The sequence below is a fragment of the Protopterus annectens genome, chromosome 11.part0, assembly GCF_019279795.1.
Source record: "Protopterus annectens isolate FY-2018-M chromosome 11.part0, PAN1.0, whole genome shotgun sequence".
NCBI lineage: Eukaryota > Metazoa > Chordata > Ceratodontiformes > Protopteridae > Protopterus > Protopterus annectens.
This window is the reverse complement of record NC_056745.1, coordinates 229,001,359-229,023,630: the sequence shown is the minus strand read 5'-3', so window position 1 is coordinate 229,023,630 and position 22,272 is coordinate 229,001,359. Positions and strand designations below refer to the sequence as shown.

Genomic DNA, 22,272 nt, shown 5'->3' with positions numbered 1-22,272 from the left:
GGAAAAAATAGGAATTGTGGGAGCAGTACATACAGAGGAAGAATGAGGTTGAAAAGAAGGCAGGACTTAAATGAGCTATGCAATGTTTGACTGAAAATGATTGGGTAGATTATAAGTGATGTACAATTGCAACTAGGATTGTGTCAATATGGTTCATTTTATTTTATATAAATGTATGATTGCTTGTGTCGTATGTGATTTAATAAAGATGTTTCTTTAAAAAAGGGGGCAGGAGTTGAATAATTTATATAATGTTGTTTAGGTTGTATGGTATATAGCAATATATGTGAAATATAATCTGTTAATGTTAATTTAATACGATTTGATTACTTTTGAAATGTAAATTTGCTTATGTCAAAATTGATAATTCAGTAAGGGTATTAAAAAAGATGTTTTAGCACTGATAGGAGAATGGACCAACTGTTCCAGGATGTTGGTATTAATAAAATTTAGGAGTCATTGGCCATTTGCATTCGAAGTAGTGTATGATTCCCAATCTTTAGAGGGGTAATTGAGATTCCCCTGTGAATATTGTATTGGGTTGAACAATAAGGGACTATAGTACATTGAGATAAGTAGCATGGGTTTCTTGGGACATGGTGGGAAACCTGTAAGTTGCAAGGCTATAGTACCAAAACCCTGTTTATGGTGAGTTGCACATGTTTGAGTTCAAGTGAGTAATAAACTTTAGTCTTGATGGGAGGTTGGTTTTAATATAAACTGAGACTCCCCCACCTTAATTTCCTGCCTGTGCAGTAGCTAGTCTAAAGTTATGCAAGACTTTATAACCTTGCATTGCTGGGGTACTGTCTGTAACTTTAAACTATGGCTCCGCTATTGCACAGATGTCTACACTCTCCAGGGAGAGGAAGGCTTGCAGAAAATGGAGTTTCTTCTTAGGATTTCCGGCATTAAGCAGTACCACCTTCAGATATTCCTTCATATACTAAGTTGGGAGGCTTATCGTTTTGACGTTGCCTAGAAAGAGGCACTATGGGGGTTGAAAAGATCTTTGCCAATATCCGAAAGCCTAGAGAGGATAAGTGCAGACCATCCCTGGCAAAGCAGTGTGGTCTGTTAACAATGTCCTCTCAGGCTGTCAAATATTGTACTCCTTTTGAATGACACTAAGCCAATTGGCTTTTATTGAAGTATTTGATAAAGAAATCCAAGACGTATTAATGGAGAAACATAAACACAGTAGTCATAACTTGACCACTGGCCAGAAGAAGGCATTGCATGAATTGCGGGCAGCTAGGTATTTAGAAATACGCCCCGCACATAAGGGAGGAGGAGTGGTCTTGGAGATCTCTATTTGCATCAGATGTCCATTATGTTGAGTGGCTATACTACTTATGTTAATATTGGAAAATCTAGAGTAGATGGCTTTATTAACAGTCCAATGTTTTGGTCTGCGACCTATTGGTGACAGGATTGATTATTCAAGAGTTGTTTGACTATTTTACTGTTGACAATCCCATTATCCCTATTTTATGTGGGCTCCCTAAAATCCATAAGAATCTTGAGAAGTCACCTATGAGACCTAAATACCTGTTCTAGATACTGTTACCACAGTGTTGAAAGATACCAAAAGCTTTCTGGAAAACCTTTGTCTGGGCTGAATCAAATTTGCATGATGATGCTTTTCTTTTTGCCACACTTGATGTGAATTCATTGTTCACTGGTATTCCTAATGATGCTGGAGTTGATAATGTTAGACAATTTTGATTTCACATATTGATTTTTCCACTACTTAGGTTGAGTTATTGTGTTCCTTAATTGAGATTATACTTGAGAATAATGTCTTTATTTATGAGAACAACTTTTATCTACAGAAAACTGGTGTTGCTGTGGGCACTGTATGTGTGAATAGCTATGCCAACTTTTGTCCTTGCATACTGGGAAAATAGTCTGGTCTTGAATGGTAATACATTTACTTCCTCTATTGGATTTTATAGGCATTTTGTGGATGACATGAACAAGAGTCATTTGTTGACTTTCTACACAGCGCAACTGATTGTTTTGAGGTTTAACTTTTAAGGTTTCTAGAGAATCTTTGGAGTTCTTTGATATCTCTGTATGCAGACAAGATCTACATGATATTTCAACATGTACCCTGTAAAAAGAACCCTGTGTTACTGAGTAGTAGTTTGCACCCATGTCATGTTACGTGGAATATCTTGAAAGGCCAGGTTTTAAGAGTAATGAGGTTACACAACAAAGATGATGAGCTGCAGTTAGCCTTTGAACAATTAAGAGATTTTGTGGAAAGGGGTTAGTCAGTCTATTGTAGAAGAATGTGCCACTACAACCTTAGCCCTTAGAAGCACTAAAGGTAAACCTCATTTTTCAAGGAGAGCTGAACATAGACGTGATAATTCTACACCTTCACAACATTACTTTACCAATAGACCTACGTTCACATACTCCAGTGCTGTTGGGCTAGTTTGTGATGTGTTGCGGAAGAATTGGCCTATTTTACTAGCAGATCCTGAGGTTAGACAGGTCATTGACTCTGAACCAAAGTTCTACTTTAGAAATAATTTGTCCCTAAAAAGACAGTTATGTTATAGGAACTATAATACCTCTGTGATACCAGAGTCAGAAAGGAAGAGGACCTTTAGATGCCATAATTGTAAGGCTTGTGATTACATCTTTACATGTACCTCGTTTACACACACTATTTCTGGTGCCACCATTAATTTAGACTTTTACACTGATTGTAAAAGCAAGGACCGTGAATATTTTGCTACTTGTTCCACATGTACTGCCTTCTATATTGGGAAGATCAGTAGATTGTTTAAGGATAGGATTTTGGAACACTTGAATGATATAGCCAGATGTAAAAACACCTAGTGCTTTAGCCAAGCACATTATGTTGAAAGAAACTAGCCATTACTTTAATTTGTTTTGTGTTAGAGTTAATAAGTTGCAATCTTAGGGAATTTGATAAATAGAATAGAGATGGATTTTTACAGCTGAAAGCTTATGTTGAACCCGGTTTAAATGAGAGTTTCTCCTTTAAACCTGTTTTAAATAAAAGGCCATTGAGACACTGATAGGTCTTGATACATAAACATTTTTTTCCCATTTTGTTCCTTGTTCAAACTGGTATGTAGTGTTCTCTCTCTGTTATAACAAGAACATTTATGTAGCTTTTGTTTTTATCTTAGTTTTCCATTAGAATATTATTTTTTTCCTTTGCTGCATGTATACAACTGCATATCTTAGTTTTAATAGGTCTAAATATTTTCATTTTTGTTACACCTGTACATTCAAGAAAGTTCCTGATACTGTTTCTGCTAATACATTTAATGCATTTATCTATGTTTATGGTCAGGTTTGAAGCAGCATATAGAGACTGCTCAATTTTTTTCATGATTTATTACTGTGTTTTGGAATAAGCTTAACAAATCTTTATATTTGATGATGGGAATATTGTTTTATTGCTATGTCTTTAACAAATGGTAGGCTGCTTTTATTGTTTGGGAGGGTTTTTTTTATTAATGTTCTCACATGATTGCTGAATTTTCTGTGATTGGTTGAGTGTTTATTTTAAATAGCACTGAGATTTTGTGTTCTGTAATGGTCTGATGAAGCAGAGGTTACTCTGGAAAGCGCTTACCTTCTGTTTTAATAAAGTTACTTCTATATGTAGTGATTTAAAGCCATGTTTAGGAGGAGTTTTTGTTACCGTTTTGGCTTTGACTGCTATGTTTACTCCAACCTTAAATGAGTGGTCTATTTTTTTCTTTTCTTGCTGTTTGGACTGTGGTTCAATGACCTGAGTGCCTGTGTGACTTGACTGATCCTAGCCCCGGAAAGGCAGCAAACCTGGACTCTGTCCTCACTCAGTCTAATGAAGGAAACCTCGGTGTGCATCACTAGAATCACCAATGACCAGGAAATTTGGCTGTGCGCTGATTTGCCTTGAGAGCTTAGCAGTTGAATTATTGGATACAGTGCTACTATGCATAGCTGTGGGTGTTTTAATGGAGTGTTTACGTGATAGCTGAGGACCCTTCCTTTGATTGTGCTGTGCAGGAGGTCTTAGTGTTTTTTAGGAAGGTTACCCGCAAGTGCCTCAACACATGTAGTTTTGTGTGTAGGATCTTTACCCTGTGCAGTAGGCATGTTGCAAGTATCACTGATAACTTCTGTACTATTAGTTTTGGTTGTTTGAGAGAGTTTTGCCTTCAGAGTTAGTGTATGCATACTTTATCTGTTTTATTAAGAATAAGTGGGTTACCAGTGTACATGAGGCAATTGCCACAATGCCTCAGAATACCCATCTCAAGCAGACTGCCCACAGAGACTCAGGAAGTGCATATCCATGGCTGCTGATCTACTAGGGAGTGAGGGAAATTTTAAATATTGAACAGGTTAATAAGACAAGGAACTTGATAAGCAATGCACAAACTATAAATACTCTTAATAGTTGAGAAAGAAAAAAAGAAACTAGACAGCAATGCCACAAGATGTGTAGACCACAGACCTTCCTAATGAGAAATAACTGGTTTGGAGACAAAATGCTTAAATCAGAACAAAGACACGTGGAATATCAGGCACAGTAAGCCTTCACTAGCGATTCCCAGCTCAGAAGGGTGGAGGCAACTCTCTCCTCCCACAAGAGAGTAGACCACAAACTTTTAGTTGTAAAATAACTGGTTTGGAGTCTAAGGCACTTTTAGAATAACATACACAATAAGCCTTCAGCCAGCAATTCACAACTAAGAAGATTATATGCTATCCTTTCCTGCCACAAGGGTGTAGATAATCTCTCTCTCATGCCTGATTTTGTCTATCTTCCTTCATCCTTTGCAAATTGTCAGTGTTTACAGTAACTGCATTCTGTACCCGTTGCAGCAAAGCTTCATGCTGACCCATCTTCTATGCAAAATCCATCACAAGGAGGTGTTTCTCTTCAGTTACATGGTAGGCTTCAATGTCCACCATAGTGAGCATCATTTGTTTAAACAGAATCAGCATTCAGTCATAAACTGTGGCGTTTTTGAAGGTTTGTGTCAAACTGGATCATTCCATAGTCCCTTTGCCATTGGTAGAATTTCTAGTTTTGTTTTAAAGCTGTGCATCCTTCTTTAAAAAGGAACTATTAAACCTTGTGGTATAGTCTTACTTCTGCCATAAACGTCAGTCTCTTCCCTGGCAAGCCACACTCTCTACTAATGACTAGCATTATTGACTGACTGTTAATCTCAGTGATTTATTAGAAAATAAGGAAGTTTAGTGAAGGTATGGCAGTGCAGTAGATTAAGTCTCTCCACTCTTAATGAGCTGCTTCCTGTAGCTGAGGGTACAGGGCTTGATTATTTTCTTGCTCCATGTACCTGCTGTGTAAGACTCTGATCAAGTCACTTAACCAGGGAGTTCTTTGCTAACAAATATAATTCAAAAATAAATTCAAAAATAAATAGAACATGTATTCTGAACAATAATAAATATGAAACTGGCTTTACTGACTGAAATCTACAGTGAGCGACTTACAACAGAGGTGCTTATGTTTTTCTGTAGAATCATCTAGCTTCCTGAAAGTGTCTTGGAGGGATCATAAGTCAGTTTGTAGGAAATCTGGTTTCAGACATACAAGCGTGCATCCCTTGTGCTCATCCCGTTTATGTTGCAATTTTCTGACTATTCTCATTCCATAATGAAGCAATCTCCCATGAGTTCTGATAATCTGATGATTCTCTCTCAATAATGGTGCAATGCTGTTCTTGCTAAATAATGGTGCAGTCTCCCCTTGACAATGGTGTGATCTCCTGAGTCTTAAATTCCAGCCCAAACATTGAAAAAGACCACACTTCATTGAGGCAAGGCTTGGCTTCATTGAAAAAGACTGTGCTTCTCAATCAGTGAGGCTTGGCACACCTCATGCTCTGAGAAGCATTTGGTTTGCATGGAGCATCTTTTATGGCCAAGCCAGAAAAACAGCCAGCACCAGACTGTAGGCAGCTACCTAGATCACCTTTTGCTGGATTTGGTCATGATTTAAATGTTGGACATGCTACAGTTGTCCAAGTGAACTTCCTATAAAAGTAGATGTTCTAATAGATTACTTTTGTGGTAGCTGTCTTCTCCCTCCAGTCGTCTTGCGTGGTCTTTGATATATTGTCATGGTGTGTGTGCATATACTCTCTTGTGTATAGTTGCATTGTTTTTTTGTTACTTTCTTTTTAGAGTTGTAGCCTCCCTTCTTGGGGCAATAAAGTTATAAAGCTTTTCACTTCACAACTTCCTTTTTTTATATTGCTTGAGCTGAGCAGACTACCTTTATTAAGAGTTGTTTTGAGCCAACCTGTCTATTTGCCAGTCTGGTCCAAACAAGATGATAGAAGCAAAATGATCTTGCATTTTATGGATGTAAATATATAACTGCCATATTGAATTTGAAAGGAATAAGCAACTGAGTCAGCCTAGCAAGTTTTTGTGCCTCTTATGAGCTGAACATTTGGTTGTCTATTCACTTAACAGATACATTTCAAGTAGGCACTTGTTGCAGTATTGCAAACTCTTGGGTTTTCCTCTCTTGCTATCCGAACGTCTGGCCAGTGTACAAAAGCATGTAGTCACTCCTAGGTACAGAGGACATCTGACAGCCTAGGGTATGTGGGCCATATAAGTGATGTCTGCACATACCTTTCCTCAGAACTTCTATACCGCCAGTTGAATGTCAGCATTCCTGCCATCTTCACTTTGGATCTCCGAATTCCAAAAGATAAGTATCCCGTTGGGGCTGTTTTTGATTCCTTTGTCACTGCATGTTTGTTAAGGTTACATGTCATCCAAGAAGGGCAAGTGTGGTAGTCAGCTCCCCCATAAGGACACCCACGAGCTTTGCCTTTTCTGTCTGGGGGCCTATTCACAATCATCTTTCTTGTGCGATCTGTCAGGCCTTCATGCCTAAAATCCTATGCAGCCACCTGCATGCCTTGAATATATATGTAGAAAAATCATCATCTTAAACGTTAAGCTTTAGGGATGGAAGGATCATCCGGTTAGCCCATGAAACCAGCTAAAAAGATGACCAAGGTTTCCCAGCCCAAAGTTGCTACTGCTGCCCTTCCTCCATCCGATGTCACTCCTGTGGTCGACATGCACCTGGAGGAACGCTCGGAGTCTGCTGAAGCAGGTATAGTGGGTACCCTCGGGATACCACAGAAGCTAGAGCAGAAGGCATGTCCAGGGAGGGTTCACAGACTCTGCTTTGTGACGTGGAGGGGGATCCACAGGTTCCTGCTGCTGCTCAGACAGGCCTTTCCTTGGCTTCTCAGTCTACTGAACCTAGGCCTTCTTCAGGGCCTACGCCTCTTGGGCCTTCATTAAAAAAGAAATCCAAGACCAAGCGTCTCACCCTTCTCCTGAAAGCCAACCATGTTGGTAGGCTTTTTCATAGAGCCTATTTAATGCCTTTATGGCCCTGAGGCCTGCCATGCCTGGATCCCCACAGGCCGGCCCTCCTGTTATCAGTCCTATGCCACACGTTGAGGATGTCATCCTACCTGAAGCTGAGGATTCCTCAGATTCCTTTTCTGAGGATTCCCTCTGCTATGTCTCCCAGATGCCTTCTTCTCTTGGATATGCTTCTGAGGAGGATGAATCTGTGGAGGCTGATTCCCCAACAGAGGACTTCACCTTTGGGGATACAGTTTCTAAAATGAGGGAATCTAAGTGGGATTCCTCTGAAATGTCTGAGGTACAAAAAAGATACGAGCTCCTACAGATGAGCACCCCTGCTCCTTCTGCAATTCACCCAGTATTACCAGCTTTCTTGGATGCTTTCAGTGCTGCCTCAGTTAACCCCGATTCCCAACCACCTGCTCCCAGGAGGCCTGACAGATTCTACGAGGTCTCCGAAGGGGCAAATTTCTGATCAAATGCATTGACGGTAAGGCCATGGAGAGCCCTGGTAAGAAAGTCTACACTTCCTCTACCCTACCCTTCAGAGCAGTAAATTATCGGATACACTTGTCCAAGTATGTCTTAGCTCTTTTGACCCAGTCACCAAACTCATAGGTGATCTTCCAGACTCACCTTCCAAGACTCAAATTTCTACCCTCATTAATCTCTAATCACAAGTCACTAGGCACACTATTCACTGCAGTTATGATGCTGCAGAAGCTTCTTTAAGCTCAGCTGCCTCAGCTTCAGTCCTAAGATGATATTTTTGGTTGTCTTCAGCCTTCACCTGATGACATTAGGGCAAAATTAATGGGCACACACCTGGAATTTTGATCTAAAAGTGGCTGAGATATTTAAGGCCCTTCAGCACAAAGGAAAGGAGCTGCAAGATCTTAAACACCTCATCTTCCCTGTTCCCAAATTTCACAGGAACTACCCATCAAAGGCACAGTTCATTCGGAAACTCACTACTCCAGCTTCCCATGCTAGAGACAGAAAAGATGCAAGGAAACAGCAGACCCCTTCTAAGTCTGTTCAAACTTCTGCCCCGAAAATTCCCTTTCAGGGTAGGACAGGTAGCCTTGGCTACCTCCTTTCTCTGCCCCCCCCGGACTCCATTCCACTGTCCCTATGGCTCTCTCACTGTCTGCCCCATTTGGCAAATCATTATCTGAGACAGGTGGGTCCTCTTCATCATAGAAAAGGGCTATTTTATGTCCTGGGTCACCCCCCCCCCAGGGGGATCCCCCAGCCAGTCATAAATGGCCTCCTTTCTCAAGTAACCATACAACTAGTTCCTCTGGTGGAAAAAGGAACGCATCTGTCTCACCTCAACCCTTTCTTGCAGGTCCCCACCTTTTGCATGCTTACTCTTCAAACCCTTTTTTCCTTTACTGATAACTCAATGGGATTTCTACCCAGCTTGGACATAAAGAATGCCTACCTCCACATACCTATAAGGCCCAGCTACAATACATTTTTGCATTTTTCTGCTGGTTCCTCGCATTTTTAGTTCTCTGCCTTGCCTTTTGGGCTCTCTACTGCTCCAAGAGTATTCATCAAATGCTTGGCTCCTGTGGTGGCCTACTGCAGGGTCCAAGGCATCCAAATATTTCCATACCTAGATGACCTCTTGATTCAGGCATATTGCTCCAGATCCCTGCAGAGCCAACTCCACAAAATCATCTTCCTCCTGCAAGCTCTGGGATTCCACATAAAGTTTCCCAAGTCTAACCTGGGTCTTTCCCAAGACCAGGTTTTCCTGGGGTGCAGAATAAGGACAGATGTTATGAGGACATTCCTCCCGCCCCACCACCCCCGTCCCACAGAGTGGAAACTCTGACCCAATACCTGGACACAGTCCTCAAGCCACTGCTTTGACAGCCAGACAACACCTCAGGCTATTGGGTTATATGGCCTCCACTATTCCCCATGCTACCTCTGGCAAGACTCCACATGAGTAAATTGCAGTGGTATCTCAAGTTCTGTATGGGCTTCATCATCCCCTTCCTTCCTTGTCTGAGGAAGGAGATATGTGGTGGTTTAAACCAGGTTATGCTCAATCCAGGACATCTAATGAAACCCCTTCCTCCTGTCCAGAAGATGTACACAGATGCCTCAGATCTGGTTTGGGGGGGGCTACTCTGGGCAGCCTGAAAGTGCAGGCTACCTGGCCCCACACCTTCAGGTGGGAACACATCAAGGTCAGGGAAATGAGCGCAGTCATATTTGCCCTGACAGCCTTTCTTCATGCCGTAAGACAAAGGCCACTGAATTTGTTCACAAATAATACTACAGATGTTCATTGTGTTTCACTGTTGCAGTCATTACAATTGGGTTATCCTGCTGGCAGGCTACCCGCAGTCGGCCTGAGTTCCAAAGTCTAGGTCCAGCGTTGGTTGCTATCGTCTCTTCCCTGACGTCAGTGCGCCAGGGGTATAAAAGATGCACCTGACGCCATTTTCTGCAGTCTTTCTTGCCGCTTGGTGCCCGGAGCAAAAGCAGTTCGCAAGTGCCGGTCAGCCGACTCCTGAAGTTTTCAAATTCGAATTTCAGATCCGAAGTCTTCATTAAAGCTAAGTACCCCATTGGGGAAACCTTTTTTCTTGCTCCAGACCGATGTCAGAAAAAGTTAATAACTGTATTTCTTGTGGGAAGCAAATACCTCACAAGGATTTTCATTCTTACTGTATTCCTTGCCTAGGCCCTGACCATAACGTTGCTAGTTGCCAGTTTTCTGCCAGATTTAACCAACACAATATTAAGCGTTGGTACGATTTTGCATTTCATTCCTTTGGCAGAAGATTTAATTATATAATGCCATCGGATCAGCCGACTACCGGAGTTTACAAAAAACGAAAAGAAAAGGACAGGCATCCAAGATCCAAAACCGACGACGAGGCTTCTTCTAGGCCTTTCGCCGGTTCTCAGTGAGGTGCTTTCGCAGCCCCTGACGCCCGCTACCTCAGAGCCACAGGCTGCTTCTGACTCCCACATGGAGCCGACTGGGCCTCTGGAAACTCAAGGTATTGGACACTCGGAAACTATTCCCTCAGATGGGTCCGGAGCAGCTGAGCAGGCATCGGCTTCTGAGGGTGTTTTCAGGCCTACACAGTTGTATGTAAAACCTACTTCAGTTATAAAGGCAAAGACTAAAACATCTCTAAAGACAAAGAAACAAGTACAGCATTCACCTGGACAGGCCTCCATGCCTAAAAAACAGATGCTTAAAATGGCCGAAGACCTTATTACTTTGATCAGGGGTTTCCATCCCCCTCCTGAAAAGAGGCCTAGGCAAGAGTTAGAATATGAATCTTCAGGCCAGGTTTCCATTTCCTCTGATTCCTCCGCTGAACAGGATTAATCTATTCCTCCTTATGAGGATTCTGATGCTGAAGAATCTATCCCTTCAGCCTCTCCTCCTGAGGATTATTATTTTGGGGAAACACTGCATACTATGATGGAGCATTTCCACTGGGAGAGTCAAGACTACTCAGAATCCAAGAAAAGGCTCAGAGACTTCTTTTTATTGCCCCAGCACAGGCCCCTTGCTATCCCGCCTGTTTTAGACATTGTAGATGATGTATTTTCAGAGTCCAGTTTTTCTCCAGACTCTCTACCACCAGCCCCTGTTAAGCCAGACAGATACTATAGGGTTCCTGATTCACATAAATTTCTCTATAAGAACCCTGCAGCTGACCCAGAAACCATCTCTCAGGGTCCCAAAGGGGTCAAGGCTTCTACTGCAAAAAACCCTATCCCCTCTGACAGGGATTCTAGGGCCCTGGACAGATGGGGCAAAAAGATTTATACCTCTGCTACCTTGGCTGTAAGAGCCTTAAATTGCCAATTTCATATGCTTAAGTATCAGCAATATCTTATGTCTTTGCTTAAACAGAAAATGTCAGCAAATACAGAATGTGCAGACAATAAAGAAATGCAGGGTTTATTGCATGCAGCTGAGCAAGTTGGAAAACATACTTTGCAATGTGGTTTTGATTCTCTTGAGGCCTCCTGCAGGGCCGCTGTTACAGGTTCTGTCATTAGGAGGCATGCTTGGTTAAAAGAACAAAATTTGCCGGATCATGTTAAAGCAAAACTATTAGACGCTCCTTTACAGCATGATACTTTGGTGCTAAAGCAGAAGAAGTGTTGAAGAAAATGGAGGACAAAGCTAAATCTATGCAAACAGTCAAGGATTTCTTGCAGGTACAGCCTCCCAGATTTAGCAGGAACTGGCCTACAGAAAATTGGTCCTTTCCAGTGTCAGATAGACCACAAAGGGGCAGATACAGACGCCCCAGAGGCAGATCACAGCCCCAAGGCTCATACAGGCCTAAACAATGGGGTGCTTCTACCTCCAAGAGCGGAGAGGAAAAATCACAGCCATACAGGAAACAGTCTCGATGACTTTCCACTTCCAGCACCAAGCACTTATCTTTTGGCAGCCCCTTTGGGGGGAAAACTAGCACTTTTTTCACAAAACTGGCACATGATCACCCAGGACAAATGGGTTCTAAATATGGTTTCACAAGGCTACAGGTTCCACTTTCACACCCTGCCAAGGCAAAACGGTATGCCAGACCTGCCACGCAGTCAATTGGCAGAGGCACAAAAACAAGTTTCAGCCCTCATGGACATGAGGGCCATTCAACAAGTACCAGAGCAAGAGCAGGGACAAGGATACTATTCAAGACTGTCCTTGGTACCCAGAAAAGACAAAGCCTGGAGACCAATACTGGACCTATCTATTCTAAACACATATCTGGATATTCCAAAATTCAAAATGTTGACTCTACAGCAGCTTCTGCCCATGTTGGGCAAGAAGACTTGGCTTGTGACTTTAGATCTAAAAGAGGCATACCTGCATGTCCCAATCAGACAAACATGCAGAAGATACCTCCGATTCAAAGCTGGATCAATGCACTACCAATTCTCTGCACTGCCCTTTGGCTTATCTACTGCACCCAGGGTCTTCACAAAGTGCCTGGCACCAGTAATTGCATTTTGCAGACAGAGGAATACAAATATATCCTTACTTGGACGACTGCCTTATTCAAGCGGAGAACAAGGACATTCTACTACAGCATCTGGCATTTGTAAAAAGATTACTGACAAGTCTAGGGTACACAGTAAACGAGAAGAAATCAAAACTCGTACCCTCTCGAGATAATATTCCTGGGTGCAAGCTTAAATACAACTGCCCAGATGGCTTATCTCACGCCAGACAAGCACAGAAAACTGACTGCTTATTTCAAAATGTTGGCAACAAAGACCCAGTTATCTTCAAGAAAAATTCTGCAGGCCTTGGGTTTCATGGCATCCTGCATTCTGCTAATTCCATATGCAAAACTGCATGTGAGGAAACTTCAATGGTATCTAAAAAGTGTTTAGACTCAACATTGCCACAGCCTGGAAACAATAATTACCCTCATTCCCTGCCTGCAACAGGAGTTTCGATGGTGGGCAAAAACCTGTCACCACAACACGGGACAGCCATTCACCTTACCCACAGCCAGGCAGACATTGACAACAGATGCATCAGATTATGCCTGGGGGGCCCATATGGCAGGAAGATGTATTCAGGGCACATGGTCCGCAAGTCAAATGCTGTTCAGAATGCCCTGACAGCCTTCAAGGTTCTACTTCATCCAGGACAACTACTGATAAAGACAGACAATACTACAGTCATGTGGTACATAAACAAGCAGGGAGGCACACATTCCTACCCCCTCTGCAGGCTAGCCATGAACTTGTGGGACACAGCATTGACTTACCAAGTACATCTGCAAGCACACTTCCTGCCAGGAAGGACAAATACTCTGGCAGACGACCTAAGTAGAAACCTACTGGATCCCCACGAGTGGAAATTGGATACACAAGTCTTCAGCATGATAACAAGGACCTGGGGATGCCCAGACATAGACCTATTTGCCTCCCCTCACAACTACTAACTACAGAGATTCTGCACAGGGACTTATCACAAGCAAGCATGGAAAATGGATGTTCTATCTTTCAGCTGGAAAAATTTAACAGTATATGCCTTTCCTCCCCGAGGTACTCCTCAAGGTCAGACAAGAGAAACCAAAAATGATACGAATTGCCCCGAACTGGCCCCGCCAGCACTGGTACCCAATCCTAAAGAGCTTGTCTCAATGCCCAGCTTGGACATTACCTCAAATTCCTCACTTATTGACCCACCAAGACAGTGAGATACTGCACAGCCAACTCAAGACCTTAAACCTGGCAGCATGGCAGTTAATGTAGCCTCTCAAGATGCACCTCTCTCTAAAGCAGTGATGGATGTTATTTTGGAGGCCAGGAGGCCTAGCAGGCCTAGCACCAGAAAATGTTATGCAGACAAATGGAAGAGATTCTGTGCTTGGAACCAAGCACAAGGTATTGACACCATTGTTCCAAATATTCCTCAGATTTTGCAATACTTAACTGAGATGCTGGATAAAGGACTTTCCTTTTCATCAATTAAAATTCATGCCTCTGCCATTTCAGCTCATTACAATACAGAACCACCTATTTTTTCTCTTCCGTTACTAAGGCAGTACCTCAGAGGGGCCAAAAACATAAGACCTCCAAGGAGAGCACCAATAGCTGCATGGGACCTCAACTCAGACTTGGAAAAACTCGCACTGCCTCCGTTTGAGCCAGCCTCTGCAGCTGATATAAAATTCTTATCCTGGAAAACAGCTCTACTCCTAGCTATAACCGCCGCTAGAAGAGTCTCAGAGTTACAGGCACTCATGGCTGTGGAACCTTTTACCATTTTCCATCCTCACAGGGTTTCGCTGAGGACAAACCCTACATTTATGCCTAAGGTAGTGTCTAGTGTGGCCCTTAACCAAACAATTCATTTGCCTACTTTTTATCCAAACCCACAGAATAAGGGTGAGAGAATTCTGCATTCTTTGGACTTTCACAGACAGCTACACTTCTACTTGGACAGAACCAAAGCTTTCAGAAAGACTGAACAACTTCTAGTGGCATATGCTGCAGCATCACAAGGAAAGCCTATCTCAAAACAGACTATTTCAGAGTGGATAGGCCATTGCATTTGTTTCTGCTATTCACAGCATGGCAAATCAGTGCCTAAGGGCAGTAGGCCACATTCAACCAGAGCAGCAGCCACTTCAGCAGCCTTCCTCAGAGGAGTACCAACCAAAGACATCTTAGAGGCTGCAACTTGGAGTTCAGTGCATACCTTTACAAAGCACGATCACTTACCTCTCTACTCTAAATCCAGGGCAGGCTTTGCCACTGCACTTCTGCAGGGCCTGATAGACTCTCCTAATCCTATTTAGCTCCAGCCTCCCAACCTTAGCTTTGGGATTCAACCCAATTGTAATGACTGCAACAGTAAAACACGATGAACATAGTACAGTTGTGTACCTACCATAAATGTAGATGTTCAAGTGTATTCACTGTTGCAGTCCAGGTTACCCTCCCATCATCCCCCTTTTTTCTTTGATGGGACCTATGTGGTGTATTTGCTTGTAGATGAAGGAAAAGTTGTTTTTTGTGCATGCATGCTTATTGGCATAATTTAGCCTACCATTTTAGGGGCACCTGACATCTGGGGCAAGAAAAACTGAAGAAAATGGCGTCTGCTGCATCTTTTATACTCCTGGCGCTCTGACGTCAGGGAGGAGGCAACCGCAACCGACGCCGGACCTAGACTTTGGAACTCGGGCCGACTGCGGGTAGCCTGCCAGCAGGATAAACCAACTGTAATGACTGCAACAGTGAATACACTCAAACATCTACATTTATGGTAGGTACACAACTGTACTTTACTTTTACTGGCGTATTTTTATGAATGTTTACATTTTGCCTTTCACAACTTCTGTAGTCTTCCCAAAAACAATTTATTGGTGTCCCATCTTACTTTTTTTTTGGGGGGGGGGGGGGTCCAAAAAATAGTAAGGTGTGTTTTTGACTGTTCTATAGTTGAGCATCATCTGTACACACTCACTTAAAGATGCCAGATTGCTGAAAAGTATCTTAGTGATATCCCTTTCCAGCTTGTACTCAGTCATGTTTTAAAATCGTCTTTTGATAAGTATGCACACACAACTGTATTCTTACTTCATTCCGTCTCCTGTCAAAAAAACAGAGTAAGGAATTGTCTCTGCTCAGCAGCATCAAAGCTATCCTGTTCTATGATTTTGACCACTGACTTACAGAGCTTGAGCTGGGATGCTTACCTGGAATCCTGTGTAGTCCAGTGGATTTTGATTGGTCTCACAGATGAAATTAAGGACAATTTTGTAGGAGTTGTGACACTGGCTGCCAAAAAGATTCAGAAATTGTTTTTTTTTTTTCCCCTCTGGGTTCCTCGAGGTGACTACACTATCATTGTGCAGTACAGATGGTCACATACAGCTGTGGGAGCTCCTTGTGTAAGAATTTTTAAACAGTTGTCATTTGCATATCTCTTAGGAAGGCTACTGTTCTGTGCATTCAGTTCTAAAGCCATTCCTTGAGCTTAGCCCATTCTTGCCTGTTATGTTGGTGGTTTGGGATGGCGGCTGGAGGCAGTTGATGCATGGTGGTTGGTTAGTCCTAGGTTTTTTATTTATTTTTTGGCTCCTTACAGCTGACTTTCAGCTACTGCCAGAGCCCCTCCTCATTCACCAAGCAATTTGCCCCACCTTAGCCTCCTTGGAGCTAGTCACACTTGTGTCTGGAGCCGGTTAGCAGATTGAGGAACCTGAGGCAGCATCACACTGCTGCTGAGAAGTGTATTCTTAGTTTTTCTCACCCCTGCACCCTCTTGTCCGAGTTGGGGAGGAGAGGGCTGTGTGTTATCTCAGCCATGCTGCTGCACTCACCTCTCCCTTGGCTCTGTCCTCCTTCAGTACAAATGCCTCTATCAAGAACCTGGACTCTGCCAAGGATCTAACATGATGGTACACCTAAGATAGCTCCCCAGTCCTCAGGATGGACACAGCCGTCATCCTAGTTTGTGCTGCCAAACACCTTAGTCCTTAATTGAGCCTGGATTACCAGGGCTCTAGTCGGGGCCTCTTCTCTCTCGCTGTGCCACCAGAACAGACTGTTATTTTAGTGTTATTATTTTGGACTGTTTAGGGTAGTACGCCCACTTTGGAGGGTCCCTTGGCATGGTTTGTAAATGCTTTCTGTTCTACAAGTACTTTATCAGGGGAGGTCTCTGCAGTGAGTTTTTTCATAGCCTCTGTCATCTTTAGCTAAATCTAGGACAGTCCACTGGAGTTTACAAACTCTTTGGATTAGACACACCACTTGATCCACTTTCACAAGTACACTGTTCAGGTTTGTATTTTGTCCTATAAATGTTACTGGACTGAGGGTGTGTGCAAGCACATTAACAATGCAACCGGGATTATCTTGGGCTAGAGGAGGTATACTCTCTCAAAGCTGTGGTTGGAGAAATTTGAAGACCCATGTAAGAGAACAGAGGAGGAATGTTGCCATCAGTGCATTGATCTGATGACCCCTGCTGGGGGGAGAGAGAGACAGAGACATGTCCCAAAGTTTTGCTCAAGTTTTGATTATATTGCATATGTAGGAATTCTTTTGACTACATTAGCTGGTACCACATCCATAAGGCTTCTTTTGTCTTTGACTATGACCTGTTTTAGAGAGATCTACAAGCTGAGGCTGGCTGGCCTCTACTTTTTGTGAAGGCATGCTGCTATATAGTACAAGACCCTTAGCATCCAAGAAACTGACCAGCCTATGCCCGCATGATTAACTGCTGGAAAAGTAAAAAGTAAAGTACAACTAATTTTAAATGCTTTACTGTGGACTTTTTTTCTATAATCGCACTGCAATTCTCTGGCATCTCCCTAGTGTAAGGAAATGTGTAATCTTAAGACTAGGAACCTCCATCCCCTTGTAGTAGCTGTGATTGAGTTGATCCTTTACATACTGATTCCTTTCTGTTTGCACTACCATTCAGTGTTTTAAACCTCTTCATTGCTCCTGCTGTATTTTGCTTTCCCTGTTCCATTGTTCTTTCACATCATCATATAATGATTTGTATCCTTTTGTGATGGCTTGGATGAAGAATGCAGGATAAATGCAGGTTAGAAGTCAAATGTGATTTGTTTCACTGGACTCTAAAAAGCTAGGTCCATCCAGACAGAACTGGAATTCTTCAGGGATGATGTATGAGTTTAGATTTTACTAAACTAAACTGCTTAGTCACACAGTACATATGTATTGGGGTATGAAGAAAAAAATAGCCTCATGGCTGAGAGATGCAGCTTTTCAGACTTAATCACATCGGACACTGTGCAGTGCTTCCAGTCTGTGAAGGCTGTTATATGTACCTGTTTTTTCATTAGGCTCTGTTTGTATCTTTGAGTAGAAAGCCAAGAGGTTTGATGAGCATAACTTTATTTAAACCATTAAAAATGTATTTAGTTTTGCAGCTAAGTAGAGTGCCTTAGAAAATTTGAATTATTTTCAGGCTTGAATGGACAGACTAGTATCAAGTTACGTGATGCTGTAACAGTAGAAAAAGGCAGTTTAATGAACTTGACATAAGCTAACAGGTTCCAAAGTGCCAGCATACCTGTTTTCAGTCCTAACCTATGTGACTATAGTGTCAGTCGCTCAATGGTGGAACAGTAGAAATAAGCAGAGGAATGTACTTGACCTAAATTAATAGGTTTCATAGTACTAACAGTCTGTAAAATATCGAACATGGTTTAAAAGCAAGTCGAGACCCAAAAGTAACGCATTCCAAAGTGCTAATAGTCTGTGAAATCAAGGACGAGGCACAAAGCAGTGAAAATGTAAGGTGAAACAGCGGAGGCTACGTATGTTCTAAATGGATATATTATAGTGTAGTTAAACAGGAGTAGTAATTAAATTTAGAAAAAGGGATCTATAGTAAATTAAACAGCAGAATAGTTGCACAATTAAGCTACATTTCTTTAAGATAACATGGAATTTCCCAACACAAGTGGATAAGGGTAAACTCCGTGATGATTCATGCCAGAAGCACGATGAGAAGTGGTGGAACCCATAAACTGTAAATGAGGAATGCAGAGAGCAAAAGGCCACACAAGAATGGTATTAAAAAGACTAGGAGATGCAATAGGCACTAAGACTGATACGTAGCCTAAAGGATTCAGGGTACAAGGAGGCAGAAGAATTTGGTGCCATCTGCTGATAAAATTGTAGGACTGTGTTTTTTTTTCTGTTGTGTAACATACTGATTTATGAGAGAAACTAGTTAGAACTAAGGTTACAAAGTAATATTTGTACACTACAGTCTAATCTTTCATATTTATTCATAGTACTCTGTACAAAAATGCAGTATAATATGCTTTTTTGCAGGAGTAATACATTGCTATTGAGTGGATGTTAGAACATCTGCAAACTTGTGGCTGGCCTACTGTCATTGGATTTCTTTCTGAATTGGTGACAAGATGTTTGGTTTGGAACCGAGCCAGTTATTGTAAATAGATTCAAGCTCTTCAATCAGTAGCATATAGGCAGGGTGCCCATTTGGGTTGCTGGTGACCCAGGTTTTGGAATGGGCATGAGCTGTCGCTAGGCCAATCAGGGTAAGATGAAAAAGCTGACTGCCAGCTCTCTTATCCCGGTGTGGGTGGGAATGAGGTTTGGGGGATCTTAATGCCTGTGTGAACTCAGGTGAGACACAAGGAGCTTCACAAGTCGTCCACTCAGATTACAGGGGTGTGTAGCAAACATATCTAGGACATCATTGCACTAGCCACTCCCTGTGTTAGGGATTTTGACTATCGATTGTTAACTCATTACTGTTGACTGTGCCTCTAAGCTTATCTGCAGTTGCCTTCTAATGCACCTCTGGACGTCAAATATTGCTTGTTCATATGTGCATTAATAATTCCAAAACCATGCTACATACAAGGTATCAGAATATTTTATCTTGAAGCATACATGATGGCAAACACAGCTGTATTGATATTTGACCTCTGTCAATGAGTATTTGTTAGAACTCTAAGGTGATGACTTCATTCTTTTAAAGGCTCAAGCCACACCCACTGGGAGTTAAAGTTACACAATGAAAAAAGCTGTACCGGAGGGAATAAGTTAAGGATAATAGCTTCATTCTCCATGTAAGTAAGTCCTGCTTCCTGAGACTCCAGGTAAGTTAACATCAAATAGACTTTCCAAGGAGTGTGGGGCACACCTGGTGAAGGGTTACACCAGAGTTACCCCCCCCCCCAGGAGCAATCTAGGGATCCTGGGGTTTGGCAGGTGCAGAAGCTGGAGAACAGTCAGTGTTGGAATGGGAGAAGTTAGTCAAGCACCACAGTGTGCTGTGCTACTTGACTTGTCACAGCAGGGGGCTAGAAGCATTGGTGTAGTTAGCATGCTGAGTGATATAATGGAGAAAGTATTTAAGAGTTTAGTGTTCATAGAGGAAGTCATCAAGTACAAAATTGAAAACTGTTAGTCAGCCACGATTGAAAGCTATGGTACAGTGCTGGGCAGGGTTCCATGCGAGTACTAATCAGGAACAAAACCTGTAGTCTTGTGCATACTTCAAGGGTGAAGCCTTACCAAGGCAGTGAACTGTGCTACCTTTTGATTTATGCTTCATATATTTGTGCATTACATTATGCTTTTTTTTCCAAGTTTATCATAATGTTTTCTTATAAATCGCAAGGATGAATAGCGTTTTTCTGTATTAATACTTAACCAAGTCTTGTTCTTGTTTTATAGGCTGGAGTAAAGGGCAAGTTGGGAAGACTTTTGGGAGTATTTGAGGTAAGTTACTATTAGTGATGAGATGGAAAATGTCTAATTGCTTGTTTAGACTTGTTGGCATAGTGGCAGATTTAAGTATAGGATAATGCTGTGATATGTCATGTTTAAATATGTAATATAAAGTTACTAAAATAGTAAATGATGGGTGTGCTACTGTCCAGATGTCCTTCTATTCCTATGTTGCATTATTCGTACTGTGGGGAATTTCCCACCTCAGGCAACCCGACATTGGCTCTTATACAAAAGCTTAAGCCTGGCTGCTGTAGGTGCATGGGACGTCACACTCAGGGCCATAAACCAGGGACCATAAATGTGACGTCTGCACGCACAGACCCCAGAACTTTTCAGCCACAGACTGTTAGCTTCGACCGATTCGCTCCTACAGCTGAAGACTTCAAAAAGATAAGTACTCAGTTGCGTTTTTTTCTATCTTACGTATGCTTTAGCTTGGTTGCTGTAGATTTTCTTTTAGCCGATGTCTGAGAAAAAGACCAAATGTAATTGTGGGAGTCAGATACCACAAAAAGATTCTCACTACCGGTGTGTGTTTTGCATAGGTAAGGAGCACTGCCATAAGGCCTGCTCCATTTGTCAGTGCTTCATGACAAAGACCCTACGCAGTTGGCTGGCCACACTAAATTTGTATTTGGAAAATCAAAAGTTAAAACTCCTCACTCTCAGGATGGATCCTGAGTTGATCGCCCAAGTCAAGCAACTGAAGGCCAAGGTTTCCAGGCCTACTCCCAATGTTGCTCTGCCATCAGATGTCCCGCCGACTACCAATACAGGAGCTGAGGGACACCTGATTACTCCGTCAGCTTCGGTTCCTCTGGAAGAGGCCATTATTGCAGCCATGGAGAGCAAATCTGGGATCTGGCAGCCAACCACAACCTTTTCTTGCAGGCCTCTTACATCCCCTCTCAGGAACACAAGCAGACTTGCTCAGCAGCACATCCTCTCTACAACACAAATGGATGTTGCACAGGGATACCTTCCTAGATGTCGTCCACCAGTGGGGCACACCTCAAGTGGATCTGTTTACCTACCCCCCAGAACAGACAACTAAACAAATTCTGCACCATGGATCACACTCCACTAGCCTGGAGAGTGAATGCCTTTAGCTTTCCATGGAAGGGAATGATGTTCTTCGTGTTTCACTGTTGCAATCATCTCATTTGGGTTATCTGCTTGCAATAGCCCTCAGTCGGCCTGATTATCAAAGTCTTGGGTCCTGCATTGGTTGCAGTCTCATCTTCCATGACGTCAGGTAGTCAGGGTGTAAAGCATGCAGCCGATGCCATTACATCAGTCTTTCTTGCCGTGCGGTGCCCGAAGCAGAAGCAGTTCTCAAGTGCCGGTTGGCCGACTCCTGAAATTTTCGTTTTCGAGTTTCAGAACCGAAGTCTTCAACTAAGCTAAGTATCCCGTTGTGGAACCTTTTTCTTGCTTTAAACCAATGTCAGTAAAAGTTAACAATTGTATTTCTTGTGGAAAACAAATACCTCATAAAGATTTTCATTCGTACTGCATTCCTTGCTTAAGCCCAGACCACGACGTACCTCACTGTCGGTTTTGTGCCTTATTCAAACCTCAAACTACTCGTCATCAGTTCATTTATGCTTCTAAATATTTTGGTACTCGGTTCAATTAGCCAGAAATGGCTTCGGAAAGCCACCCGACTACGGACATTCTGAAAAAATGCAAAAATAAAGACAGAGACAGACTGCATAGGTCCAAAGCTGCCGACGACTCTTCTCCTAAGCTAGTCACCAGTTCGCCGGTACTCGGGCGCTTTCACAGCCCCTGAGGCCCACTACTTCAGATTCGCTGGCCTCTACTGAGACCCATTCGGAGTCCAGTATGCCGCGAGATGCTTCCTCGACTGTGGAACCTGTGGATGTCTCTACCTTGGATGGGTCCAGAGCCGCTGTGTAGGCACATGCTTCTGAGGGTGTATTCAGGCCTACTAACTTACATATTAAATCAATGCCATCTTCTTCTTCAAGGCCTATAACTCGATCGATGCCTAGAAAACCGATGCCCAGACCGCATGGTCAGGCCCCTATGCCTATAAAACAAATAAGA

General features: G+C 42.6%; 1 protein-coding gene across 2 annotated transcripts in view; it reads left to right on the top strand.

The window, feature by feature from the left end:
• The window catches only part of NUDT4 (nudix hydrolase 4), a 440,395-nt gene that overhangs the window by 232,592 nt on the left and 185,531 nt on the right, over positions 1-22,272 (top strand). For both annotated transcript variants that reach the window (XM_044087652.1, XM_044087651.1), the window contains exon 3: positions 20,143-20,187. In XM_044087652.1, the coding sequence (XP_043943587.1) occupies positions 20,143-20,187 (45 nt within the window). The remainder of the gene's footprint in view (positions 1-20,142; positions 20,188-22,272) is intronic.